The 13757-nt window shown below is 37.9% G+C and overlaps 1 protein-coding gene across 8 annotated transcripts in view; it reads right to left on the reverse strand.

The window, feature by feature from the left end:
- The window catches only part of DYNC2H1 (dynein cytoplasmic 2 heavy chain 1), a 165806-nt gene extending 152210 nt beyond the window's left edge, over window positions 1-13596 (reverse strand). For 4 of the 8 annotated variants that reach the window (XM_083848651.1, XM_083848652.1, XM_083848653.1 and 1 more), the window contains exons 1-15: window positions 13310-13595; window positions 10413-10583; window positions 9247-9382; window positions 8703-8821; window positions 7986-8130; window positions 6949-7181; window positions 6495-6629; window positions 6281-6394; window positions 5977-6088; window positions 5680-5804; window positions 4042-4217; window positions 2516-2711; window positions 1713-1808; window positions 756-908; window positions 547-645 (exon numbers count right to left, since the gene is read on the reverse strand). In XM_083848651.1, the coding sequence (XP_083704777.1) occupies window positions 547-645; window positions 756-908; window positions 1713-1808; window positions 2516-2711; window positions 4042-4217; window positions 5680-5804; window positions 5977-6088; window positions 6281-6394; window positions 6495-6629; window positions 6949-7181; window positions 7986-8130; window positions 8703-8821; window positions 9247-9382; window positions 10413-10583; window positions 13310-13498 (2199 nt within the window). In that variant the 5' untranslated portion in view covers window positions 13499-13595. Of the gene's footprint in view, window positions 1-546; window positions 646-755; window positions 909-1712; window positions 1809-2515; window positions 2712-2939; window positions 3992-4041; window positions 4218-5679; window positions 5805-5976; window positions 6089-6280; window positions 6395-6494; window positions 6630-6948; window positions 7182-7985; window positions 8131-8702; window positions 8822-9246; window positions 9383-10412; window positions 10584-13309 lie in introns of those variants that run through there. The other 4 variants (XR_014588123.1, XR_014588124.1, XM_083848656.1 and 1 more) reach the window with 2 other exon arrangements.
- Window positions 13597-13757: the final 161 nt, after the last annotated feature.

Genomic DNA, 13757 nt, shown 5'->3' on the forward strand with positions numbered 1-13757 from the left:
CAGATCTCTATTAGTGAGGCCAAGGATACCACAACCACCTAAGATTACAGACCCATCACTGTTGAAGGCAACAGGAAAAATTAAATTGACTAATGATATATCAAAATAACTTAGGTGATACTAATATCATTCCGAGTTACTTTGATAATCTGATATTCTTAATCAAAAATTGGCAGTTAATGGATGGACAAGTAATCTTCATTATTTCAGTCAGAAATGCATTTCAATTCGAAATTTTATACATTTATCTTATTCTGCCTGGAGATAGCTGCACCCATTTCTGCATTTCAGCACATGTTGATGGCTCAGACACAACTGTTGTACAAGACTTAAGGTTCTCCCATTTATTCACCTAAGCCCTGGTACTTGACTAAGTGTTTTTCTTCTCCCATTACTAGCATGACACAAAAAAAATATTATCCTGATTAATGAGCTATTAAAACATTAATCATAATTAATTAAATCATAGTATGTTTGAGTCTTAAATCTTGATAAGTATTGAAAAATCAGATGTTTGCTGCTTGCAATATGACAATGAAACCCTGCCTGTGACTCGAGGCTTGCAAAACCAGTTCTGAGTTCCTGGAGTCCATCTTTCCAACGCTGCTGCTGCCGGAGTAGATCAATATTCATAAGAGATATAACCTGTTAAAAGAATTTGAAAGGATAATACATATGCTCATAACCACATAAATGGAAGAAAGAGTAAAGTAAGCTCTAAAAAACCCAATTTTGATTTTACCTGGAAAACATACCTTTTCAATGAAGTTTGTGTGCCACTTTCTCAGTTTCCTGTTTTCAGTGGAAAGTCGCTCAGCAGCAGCTTGGAGTTTTTGGATATAAGCTTCCAATTCCCTGGGATTATCCCATGTTATTTGAGCTTTTCCTCCAGGACCAGACCTTGAATGCTTGAAAAACACATTTATCAGTAAAAATAATATTTCCACTGTAAAATTCCACTGACTCATAAGCAAAAATTACAATTTGGGGAGCTCCTTTTCATTTGTTTTTTTAATCAATATTCTTGGTGTTTCTTTGTTGTTTTTTTTTTTTTAAACATATTTTGCAGTTTACAGTAGAAAATAGTAACAAAAGCATTTAAAGTTCCACAGCTGGACCCATTCCTAAAAGATACAGCGCAGAAATCGTGCCAGGCAGAAGAATATGTTGTGGCTCAGAACACTTCTGCACAATCACCAGCTTATGGTCTGCACACTAATAAAATATTGTGGCACAAACAGCAGCCCAACCACGGAAAAAGTTTGGGAAACTTTTCCAGAACACTTTTGAACCCACAGTTTGGTCCACACCATTTTGTGTGAAATAACCCCAAACCCAAACTTCTCTTCTACCTTCAGCCCCACTATTATATTCTGTTTTGCAAAATGGTTCTCAGGAGCATGTTTCCAACAGTTTTTGCAACGCTTTCTCTGCAGGCATTTTCTGGCCCAATACAGAATTTATGGGAATGTTATAATTCTCCAACCATTTTCACATTGCAGAGTGTTGAAAGAGGGAAGAGCACTTGAAACTGAAATTCATGATTTCAAAAAGAAAGGTCCACTGATTTCAACAAATGCTAACGAAACGGATGGTGTTGCTTGTATTGGAAGACTGCACTTAAAAAGTCCAGTAAAAACACAGAAAAAGCATGATATGGTGGTATGCAGATACCACTGATATTCCAAATACAAGGAGGGGAATTCTTTCACCTTAATTATCTGTTCAAACGCTAGGGCAGACTGTAACATCATTGGCTTCTGACTCTCAATCATTTGTTGATCAATAGAATTATAAAAATGTGCCACCTGTAAAAATGAACAGATTAAACTTATAAATAATGTAATTGGTTCTTGTATATAAGTACATTTAAGATTCACAAAATATTTCTGAACATAATGTGAAATCAACAGTACTAAGAAATTAGAATTAACTATAATAGTAAAATGTTTACAAGAATAAAGTACATACTCAGTGGTAATGTGATCATATCTTCTAGTGATGAATTCTAACAGCTAAAAAACCGTGCTACTTACATGTCTGTGATTATACTTCACCTTAAGTGCAATGGCTTCAGTCTCTAGTTTATTGCAAGTGGAACAATTCCACTGTTTTATGCAAACATAGGCATCTAGTACCATTTCAGATGCCTTCAAGTATCCATGACATCCTCCATGGACATGATACAAGATCTAAAACCAATTTATTTCCTTACAAATTGGCAGCTGGACTAACAGGGATATCCTACAACTTGCTTTAGCTGCTGACACATAGATAGCTAATACTTCTTAAGATGGCTAAGGTTTCCACCTGAACACCTGTCAACAATCCAGATGCATGGGTATTTTGTAGGTGCTGTGTCACCTCTGCCCTAGCTGTGCAAATATCTCAGATATCAATAGCATTTATTTGGTTTTATTAAAAATAAAATGGTTTTATTTTAAAAATAAAATGGTTTTATTAAAAATAAAACACAGTATCAATGAATTACCTGTTACTACATTTAATGTTATACCTGTTTGAGGATGACTGCCTGCTTACAGAACTTTTGTGCAGTGTTTGCAGCTTGCTGTATTTTTGCTGGTATAGCAAAGCCGAGTGCCGACAACTGACGTACTTCTCTTAGGAGAGTCACCAAACGGTCTGAATAGAGTATGTTTAACGTTCCAAAGACATGATCCAACTCCATTACTGGACTATTAGCTTGGATGCTAAGCCAAAATCAAATTAAGCATATTCATGAACATAATTTGATATTTGTCTTTTCTTAGGTGCATTGTATAATAATCTAATAAATAATTCTAACAAAAACATTAAACTATCATTAGATTTTACTCCAATTATTTCTTCTACTATAGTAATGCTTCTACCATCATCCTCCTAGGCTTCTTTCATAAATGCTTCAGGTTTACTCATTTTTTTTCAGTTTTTTTTCTCACCTTATTCGAGTTCACATATCCACTGCATCCCCCTTTACAGTGAGCTACCTCTTTTCTCTTCCTTTTAATTAATCTCTTTGCAGAAAGCTAAAAAAAAAAACTTTTTAAAAAACTCTCACAAAAACAAATTTTTATGGTACTAATCAATAATATCATTTCTACATATTGCAGTTCTGAATCTGCTAATTTGTTACATAAGTGTGTTTTTCATAAAATAAAAGTTGGCACAGGAGTAGCAACACTTGTGTCCAGTGGAACTGTGGACAAACCCTCACTTTATTCAAAAGAAGTTTCACAGAATCACAGAATCATCTAGGTTGGAAGAGACCTCCAAGATCACCTAGTCCAACCTCTGACCTAACACTAAGAAGTCCTCCACTAAACCATATCACTAAGCTCTACATCTAAACGTCTTTTAAAGACCTCCAGGGATGGTGACTCAACCACTTCCCTGGGCAGCCCATTCCAATGCCTAAAAACCCTTTCAGTGAAGAAGTTTTTCCTAATAACCAACCTAAACCTCCCCTAGTGAACACTTTGCAACACTTGGATGCAGACAGAAGATATGTGCCCAATTAAAAAGCAAACAAACAAACAAACAAATAACAACAACAACAAAAAAAACAGTAAATTTAAATATATATAGATATATATTTGAATTTCATTATTTTGGTGAATAAAACTTATGAGATGTAAATTGGTATTCTTACCCTTCTTTCATCTGCGCAATTTAGACCACAGAATTTCTTGTGAATAGCAATTTATTTGTAACTCTACATGTGTGATCTGTATATCAACAGTTATATTCCTGTCTCATCTGGTTTCTAGACATTATCACACTATGGATAATACAACAAAAAGCGAAACAAACATATTTCATTACAGGTGTCAATAGAAACCACAAGATTAGCCATTAGCATTGTCCTGTGTGCTTCATCTTAACAACCAACCCTGGCAGAACGATGAAATGATCATGAACTCTTTCACTTTATTTCTGCATTCATTCAGTAAAATCTGTATTTCTTTAATCAGGTCCTATCAAATTACCCTACGGTACAGATTTCAGCATTAACATTATTCAAATGAAAATTTAAATACTTACCAAAGTCCTGACTTGGGATTTGATAATTCTGACTGTATATTCCTAGACCAGTCATCAAATTGCTCTTGTTCATATACTTTTAACAGTTCCAGAAAAGAATCTGCACTTTGATGAAAACTTTGAAATCCAGACAAGTCAGAGAGGAGAGACTCTGCAAGCTTGATAGTGTCATCCACCTTGAATACAATCACAAAGAAAGGAAGCTTAAATTCCTGCTAATAAATTAGAAAAGAAGAATCACCACAATAAAAATCAGTACTATAAAACATCCCAGTGGGATTCAAAAACAGATTAGAAAAAATAAGTGAATACTGAATTGTGTCCTATGTATTAGAATTCTAGTTACAGTAAATTGAAATAGTTGGCTTGAGTAAGTTGTCCACCACAAGTGTCTACCACTATTAAGATATCCTGGGGTATCCCACGTGGTCTTTCGTTCATTTTCCATAAAGTTACAGGTCTCCCATCACATGCCAACACATTGTGTGCTGTATCTATAAGGTTCATGTCAATGCTCAAGGGCATTTCAGACAGGATTTCACACCTATGTGTGGACAAATGAATCAAGACCCTAGTCAATGCAATCAGTGAAGACATGAGAGGAATTCAAAAGTTCAGCTCAGCTTAAGGTAGACACACAACTCACACACCAGTTGAGTTCCCCTCTGAGATGCTTTAGCAGACCAAGCAGAAGAAATCATTGTGAAACCTTATCTGCTGCTTTTCCCTTTGAAGGATGCGCACACACACACACACAAAAAGATATTTAAGATCTCCACCTTCTGTCACATTCAGCTGAAATGGGCCCTTGAGTTTCTGCAAATCACAGGTGATCCAAAAAAAACTGTACTAATCGTTATTTGGGGATGGATAACAGCTATTCTCATTCAAATACGTAGTTATTGTCAATGGCACTTAAGTTTACACAAAACATTTTGCTTTTAACCAGTCCATACTTTTCCAAAACAAAGTTCCAGAGTTTCCAACTGAAGTTTTACTACAGATCAATAAAAATAACAGAAGCTAAAACAGAATCAGGTATGTCTTAAACTCATTCTGCGGTAAGAGAACACAGAATTACTTGCCATTTACCTCTACTACACAGAAATAAACTGCACTCCTTAATTTAGCAATGTAAATTCCCTGTCAGACACTGACTCAAAACAGTATTACCAAGAAATCTCTTTGTTCTCAAGGGGACACTGCAAAGGCTAATAATAGATGAGAATTACGATGTCAGAATCTAGCTATGTGTAAATCTTACATAGAATTTTAAAACGCAAACTGGAGGATAAAATTTAAAAAAGTCATCTCCACTCAGAATTTTTTTTCTTTTTTCTTTTTGTTGTTGTTGTTGTTTTGTTTTGCCAGAAAATAGTAAGTCACAAAAAGAGGCTGTTCAGTTCATCATGAAAAGATTGTTTATTGTGTCAGTTAATAGAATTCAACTTAGCACATGGTGCCACAGATAAGGAATCCTGATTCTATAACTCTTGGAAGTCCACAATTTTTTTAATGTTATTTTCTCCACACTCTCTTACACCTTTTATCTCCACAATCTCTTATGTATGATTTATGTTCGTATAATAACACTATATCTAACTAGCAATGAAATCTGTTTGTAATGGAATCTGTTACCTTCAGCTCCAGCTGCCGCACCCATACGATATTATTGACAACTTCAGAAAGGTTTTTGCCTGACAGTGGTCCAGAAACATCACCAGGAACACCATGGCATCGAGTTTCAAAGTCTGTCTGATAGTCTAACACAAGAAAAAGATTCACGTTAGACCAGAAACCTAACAGAACAAGCTTAAATGTATTATTATAGTTATAAAAATATAGTAGGTATAATGACATAATTCTATAGTAAACAAACAATTATATTATTTGCAAAAATACTAATGTCGTCAAACACGGTTAGATAATTTTTACCTTTGACATAATCTTGAAGCCTTGCTAGCAATGTTTCCCTTTCTAAAAGTAATTCTTTGCTTATATTTGGACGCTTTATCAGTTCCTTGTGTTTTTGAAATGTCTGAAGAAGCTAGAATATGAAATTAAAACAAGTTATCTCTTTCTCCTGAAAAAAATGAAACATATTCTGATACTACTCTTTATGGCTGTTCATAAATAGTCTTTGCCTGTAAGTATTTACCCCTTTGCTCAAAACTGACTACTTAAGAACTCAGTAACTTTTTCCCATCAGGAAGTTTTCAGACTGCAAAAATGCCTGTACCTGTTGAGGGCTGTCTTGAATTTCTGAAATAAATTTCTTCAGTTTGCTTGCTACTTTTTGTTCTGCTGGTGCAATAATTCTTTCAAACTGAGAGACTGCAGCTTTCCATAATGGCTAGAAGACAATCAGTATATACATGTTACTTTAGGACTGCTCATCTAAATACTAAAAAGTCACACAGGGAGTATCAATAAATTAAAAATAAGCATTATACCTCTGTGTAAGGATTATAGTGTACAGGATTTAGGCCAGCAAAGGGCTCAAACACCTGGGCAACATGTAAAGCATTTTGTTCTCCAGATGGCAAAAAAAATGTAAGTTTTTCATGCAGTGTTCTAACAGTTAAGACCTATAAAAGAAAATATGACATATCAACATGCTTTTACATAAAACTTACATTTAAAAGCAAAAAGCACAAGCACTACATGACACCCTTCTACTTTTTACAGAAAGTTTTTGAAAGGCTCAGGCAAGCATATGAATTACAGAATGCTCACTCTAAAAAGGCTATAAAAAGTGTTTTTACTTTCCTTTTATGACTTTATTTCTATTTCCTTTTAAATAATGGTGTTTAATGAAATAGATAAAAATAAATAACAATAAATAGTAATTATTATTCAATAATAGTAATACGTGATAAATAAATAATGAATAAATGTGGATAATACCTCATCGAGATGTTTGCTGAGTTTGACTAAAGATTCAGGGAAATACTTTTCATTTTTCCACTGATGCAGAGTATAACGCTGCCACAGTTGTCCAGTTAAGTACTCACAAGCTGATGCCCATTGTTCACAAATCAAGATGCCAGCCTTTAGATTTTCTTTAACAGTGTGAAAAGCATCCTCCCACAGGTTCAAAGCTGCTAATTTTCTCTGAACAAATCTACCTAGACAGCTCCCTAGAACACAAAAAAAAAGTATATGAAAACAGTATACAGTTTGTTCAAAATAACTTTTTTAAACTCCACATCAAGTCCCAACAATATTTTTGAAAAACTATTATAAGGTTATTATTTAAAACCACACAAATTTGTCAGTAACTGTTCACATCGTTTCAGCTTCAATAAATCGCTTAAACATCTCCATGTTAGTCCAACTGGAGGTTGGCCCAATACCAGAAACTGATGGATTTTGATTCTGGAATTCACGCACAAGCATCATCTGTATCAGCAGTGATGGCAGCTGTCTGCCCCCAGCCATCCTGATACAAACAGCCGTCCTCCTCATGCACACAAAAGTTTGACAGCAGCAGGAAAGCTCGCTGTCTTATGTCTGTCCCAGAACACGGGACTACTGTCATGAGAATGAGGGAAGCAGTCTCTCTGTATGTCCTGCTCCCACTTCCATGCAAACTGAATTAACTTTCAAATGAGGGTTTTATGCAAATAAACATTCTCCTCTGGGAAAAAGACAAGAAGCCAAACAGAAGTGAAACAAATCTAATCAACAGGTTCAAAAGTTATCAAACTCCATGTTGGTATTATCTATCATCCTCCCAGGCACGCCTGAAGGCATTGACCCAAACTGGCTGAATTGCTGGACACCGCAAGGCAAGCAGCATTAATGGATCATAATTACAACAAGCAAATACCTTAATGCTGGAGGGTATCAATGGGGTCTTTAAGAGGAGGAAGGTCTCTGCTCCAGGATTCATTTCATTTTTTCTCAAATGTTCATTTAATAAAGACTGCATAAAGGTTTACCTATTACATCCAAGAGATTATGCATGCGTGGCTGTGGATAAGGATCATGTTCCGTTTGTCTCCACACACTATCCAGGGTATCCCTGGTAGTCTCCACTAAATCCACAACTTCAAATAAAGAGAGACTATCCAAGTTATAATAATCCTAGGGAAAAAAAAATAATACAATCATTTTCCAACTAGTATTGTAGAAACAACTATACTTTACTGAAGCTAGTAATTGCTATAGTTTTCTTGTTTTATTGCTTAAAAGAATATGGAGGGATCCCCTCAAAAAATGTTAAATATTTAAGTTTATTTGTGTTAGGAATGATTGATATCTGTAGTGCTATTCGAGCAAGCGCTGCCCATGTGCCTAAAATTTTGTATAAGGTTTGATTCTTGTCCTCTGCATTTTTAATTTCTCTTTTAATAAATTCACAACTAGCATAAACAAATTGTAACATACCATTACATTTTCACAGCAGATCTCAGGATTTAATGGTCAAATCTGCTCCCCATTTACTTCTGGCATTCCCCTTTATCATTGTCACTAGGAACTAAATAAATGTCATTTAAAGTAAAATCTTGCCTAAGAAAAATTAACTAAATAGCTATATATTCATGTGTTTAAAAAGAGTGTAAATATACAGACACATATTTCACAAGGAGAGAGGGTTTGGGGCTTTTTTAAGTCTACAAATATACAATACACTTATTGTACAAAAGAAAACATACTTTTGCAATGTCCTCAAATAGGTCTTTAAAATGAGAAGCTCTCTCTTTACTATACAATTTCGTTCCATGACGAGCACATTCTATCCAGAACTGAAATTCATCTGTTGGTGTAAGTATAGCTGCAAATACGAACAGAAAATGTTTAAATACAAAACACATGAATGGTAACAAAAGACTTACAGGTGGAACATACTTTCTAAAGTAAATTTTTGCCTTACAGTTATGTGATTGCCCTTCGACTTCCGACTCAGACTAAACGTAGCATCAAGTTCATACCAAGAGACCAGAGTCGATCATCACCAAGCCCAGCCTACTCAGCACAAGCTGTTATATTTCACACTCTGCAGGCACTGCAGGCACTTCAGTCTTTCCATGAAGACTGGAAATTCAATTTATCAAACACTGATTTACTCCTAATTTAAAATTAATTGATTATAGCAACATAATTTATTATACTTTGTTGATGATTGTTATACTATGTGTTTTTAATCTTTATATCGATAGTATGATAATTAATTACAAAAAACATAACTGCCGAACAAACCTTGCACATCATCTTCACTGAACTTTTCTCCCATGCAATTAGGATCTGATCTTCTGAGAACAGTACTCAAACCAGTTTCAAGCTCACTTAGAAGCTTCTGGAGTTTGGGATCAAATGTTTTACTCCATGTCTCATCCTGCAATGAAAATTTCACAAAATGTGACTCACACAACCGAACCATTACTATTTTCCTTCCATTTATCTAAATACACACACACACACACACAGGGACAGATTAGTGACAGTTACCCACATGATGGGATGCCATAATATTTTTCTTAACACCAAGGAAAAACATTTATTTTTTTTTACTTCTCAAATCAGAGTAATACAGTGCAATTTTTTTAATCACAAATTCATAAGTCAATTGTTGGATTTATAAAAGGACTTTGCGAGTGTTCAGAATTCTTTAAGTAATTCTCTGTTAAGAAAAATGAATTCTGAATCTAATTCTAGACTAGAATCTGCAAATTGCTATAATCAAATATTGAAAGTTGTGTTTTCCTAAAATTATTTTATTAATGTTATAATGTGCAAGAAATTAAAAACGTGCAACTGCTGAAATTCTGCTTGTAAAGATAATGAAATATAGACATGATTATTGTTTTTGACAAAAAAAAATCCACAAAAGAAACATGTTCTTTAATGGAAATGAAGCGAAAGCCTAAGAACATTTTAAAATACCAGATCTATGAAAACTGCAGTTGTACAAACTAATCCAGAGGCCAGAACACCCATCTGACATTCTGTAGAAATTATACTTTGTGTGATACTGACATATGCGTTTTGGATAAAATATAAAACATCTAAAACAGGAAAAATACACAAGATCGGAATTACTGCTGGAAAGGAAGGTAAGGAGCCATTGTCTCCAATAACCACAGCACCATGTATTCCATGTTTCTAGTCAGGCACACACATATCCAGAACCCTCCTAAGACGATATGAGACAATATGATAAAGTGTTTTCTTTAACTCAGAAATTAGAAATATGGATTTAGATAGATATTTTAGGTATCAGATATTTAGATATTAGAAATATCTATTTAAGCTCTTAAAATACTTTATTTTTATAATATAAAATATTTTGTCAGAATAATTAAGATAGTGGAATTCTAATTTTTTCAATTAAATCTATAGACTATTTAAATCAGTGTATTGCTCACCTTCAGTAATACTGGTGCAAAAACTTGTCGAACAGCTTGATAAAGGGTGTTAATTGGTGAATCTAGCATAGATGACACAAGGATATTACTATGAAGATTATCTTCTGTAATTACATCAGGTCGCAGCTTAAAGAATACCAACACATTATTCTTTGAATCAGTAGCTTCAATCTGTGATAATAAAATAAAAAAAAAAGAGAGAAAGTTTTTCAGAAAACTGTGATTGACTGCGTATTATACTAAATTACCATTTACACAAATGATTTACATCAAGAAAAAAATGATAAATTACCACATTATTCCATATGTGTTCTGATAACATTCTGGTAGTACCTGACTTGCAAAGAAAATCAAAACTTTTATTATATTCATCCTTGAGTTGATAGGAACCTGAAATGTAATTTCCAACATCAAAAACATAATGCCTTTTTCATCATAAACCATCCACAAACACCATAGTTACTTATTCTATTTTGAAATGTTTGCTTGCTGCTTTTTGAGGACAAAACAGAAACTCACTCGCATGCCTTGAGAAGAGTAAATGTGAAGAATTTAAATTTCCTTATTGCATTTTTACGCAGCATTACTTTGGAAATACTTTTCTCAATATTCTATATTGTCTTTCTAAGTCTGCAGATACAGAGCTCTACAGTAATTCATTGACTGTTCAGGGAAAGAGAAAGGCATCCTCATTCACCAGTAAAATCTCAATATGTCAGACAACTCTTTTTACTTTCACAGTCCCACTTGTGGACAAAATTCTAAATGTCACGTTAAAATCAAGCGTTGAAATTACCTGGGGCAAAGAAGAATCCATAAAACAAAAGAACTTTATTAACGTTATTAACATTATTAATCCCAAATTCTGTGCAATTGTAAACACCTGTGAACTTTTTTTTTTCTTCTTTTAAAAGAAATGGAAAGCTAGCAAGAACAGCTTTCAGTTTTAGTGGACAGTGCCAGGCTTACTTTCTTACCAGGTCCTTAAGCCCAACACCATGACTTTTCCCCATACTCTACAAACATCATTTCAGTGGGACAACAGGTGAACACTGTGGCCCCTGTACACACCTGACGTTGTACCTTCCACAGCTGCTGACAGTGGTTTTGTATATCACACAGTGGCTAAGTAGCACACCCCAAAAACGTACACATTCCCTGCATGAATGTTATGTGCACTAGACCTGAAAGTCTGAAGAGGTGCTGACACCAGACATGTGTAAGCCACTGGTCCACAGAGCAGTTCACACGTTAACAACTCCCTACGCCACCTGCCACTCCACGAGGAACCGTCCCTGAGGCACCAGCCACCGTGCCCATTCTGCTCTCCATTCAGCCACCGTTCTGCTCTCACAGCAGAAAGACGGGACACAAAACTCCTCCGGTGCTCAGCACAGGTCACTCCACACAGCAGAGCCCAGGTTTGCCCCAGCAGCCTGCGGATGCAGGATTTGGTGAAACCTGCTCCTGGGGACTCGTCAGATACGAGACAATATGCCACATTTTGGGCTACGTGTCCTGCGTGGTCGCTGGAACTGTGACCATTCCTGTGCCACCTCCTGTCACCTGCCTGCAGGGTCGCCTGGGAACAAGCTGTGCATCAGGCTCCCCCTGGCACTTGCGAGACAAGCCATCCCGCAGGCCGCCATACACAGCACCCTAAAACTACGTATCACCCTACAACTGCACATCACGCTGAAACTATGCAGCACCCTAAACCTACACAGCACCCTAAAACTACGTATCACCCTACAACTGCACATCACACTGAAACTATGCAGCACCCTAAACCTACACAGCACCCTAAAACTACGTATCACCCTACAACTGCACATCACGCTGAAACTATGCAGCACCCTAAACCTACACAGCACCCTAAAACTGCACATCAGCCTACAACTGCACATCACCCTAAAGCTGCACAGCACCTTACAAGTGAGGATCGTCCTACAACTCCGCATTGCCCTACAACCATGCATTGCCCTGCCAACTATGCAGCACCCTAAAACTATGCAGCACTCTAAAACTGCTCATCACCTTAAAACTGCGCACCGTCCTATAACTGCACAGCACCCTAAAACCATGCATCGCCCTACAACTGTGCATCACCCTACAAATACCCAGCACCCTAAAACTGTGCATCACCCTACTAGCGAGCATTGCACTACAACTGCGCAGCACCCTACCACTGTGCATCACCCTACAACTGAGTATTACCCTAAAACTACACATCAGTATTACCCTAACCGGTATTATTACCCTAAACATATACAGTATTACCCTAAAACTATGCAGCACCCTAAAACTATGCAGCACCCTAAAACTGAGCAGACCCTACAACTGCGCATCACCCTAAAACCGCACAGCACCCTAAAACTGCGCAGCACCTTACTAGTGAGCATCGCCCTACAACTGCGCATTGCCCTACAACTATTACCCTAAAACTATGCAGCACCCTAAAACTATGCAGCACCCTAAAACTGTTCATCACCCTACAGCTGCGCATTGCCCTACAACTATGCAGCACTCTAAAACCGCTCGTCACCTTGAAACTACCCATCGTCCTACAACTGCACAGCACCCCAAAACTGTGCATTGCCCTACCAACTGTGCATCGCCCTACAACTACCCAGCACACTAAAACTGTGGATCAACCTACCAGTGAGCACTGCCCTACAACTGTGCATCATCCTACAACTGAATATTTCCCTAAAACTACGCATCAATATTACCCTAAACAGTAGGATTACCCTAAACATGTACAGTATTACCCTAAAACTATGCAGCACCCCAAAACTGCTCCTCGCCCCACAACTGCGCAGCACCACCCCGCATCTCAGAGCCCTTCACGAGGGGCAGCAGACGCCGCGCGGCGCTTGGCTCGGGGCCACCGTTACCTTGGTGGCCGCGCTGAGGCGGCCGCCGGAGCGGCGCAGGGCCAGCAGCGCCTGGCTGCCGTCGTCGAGGAAGCCGGCCACCTCCGGGCGGCCGCGGAGGGCGGCGGCGGCGGCGGCGGGCTCGAGGCCGAAGAAGTTGGCGGCGGTGGCGGCGAGGAAGCGCTGCCGGGGGTCGCCCGGCGCCGCCATGTTGCAGGCCCCGGCCCCAGGCCCGGCGGCGCTTCCCCGTTGCCAGGCCCCGTTTCTATGGTGACGGCAAATGGCGGCCCCGGGCGCCTCGGTGCTCCGCCCGCTGTGGGCGTGGCCTATATTAGCCCCGCCCCCTTGGTGCAGGGCCGAGGGGAGGCCGTGCGCGCTGTGGGCGGGAGGGAAGAGGGAGCCCCGCCCGTTTGTGGGAGGGGTCAGCGAGGGGGGCGTGGTCTTGAGGCAGCCCCGCCCCGGCGGTGCC

This window comes from Anser anser (genome assembly GCF_964211835.1).
Source record: "Anser anser genome assembly, chromosome: 1".
Classification (NCBI taxonomy): Eukaryota; Metazoa; Chordata; class Aves; order Anseriformes; family Anatidae; genus Anser; species Anser anser.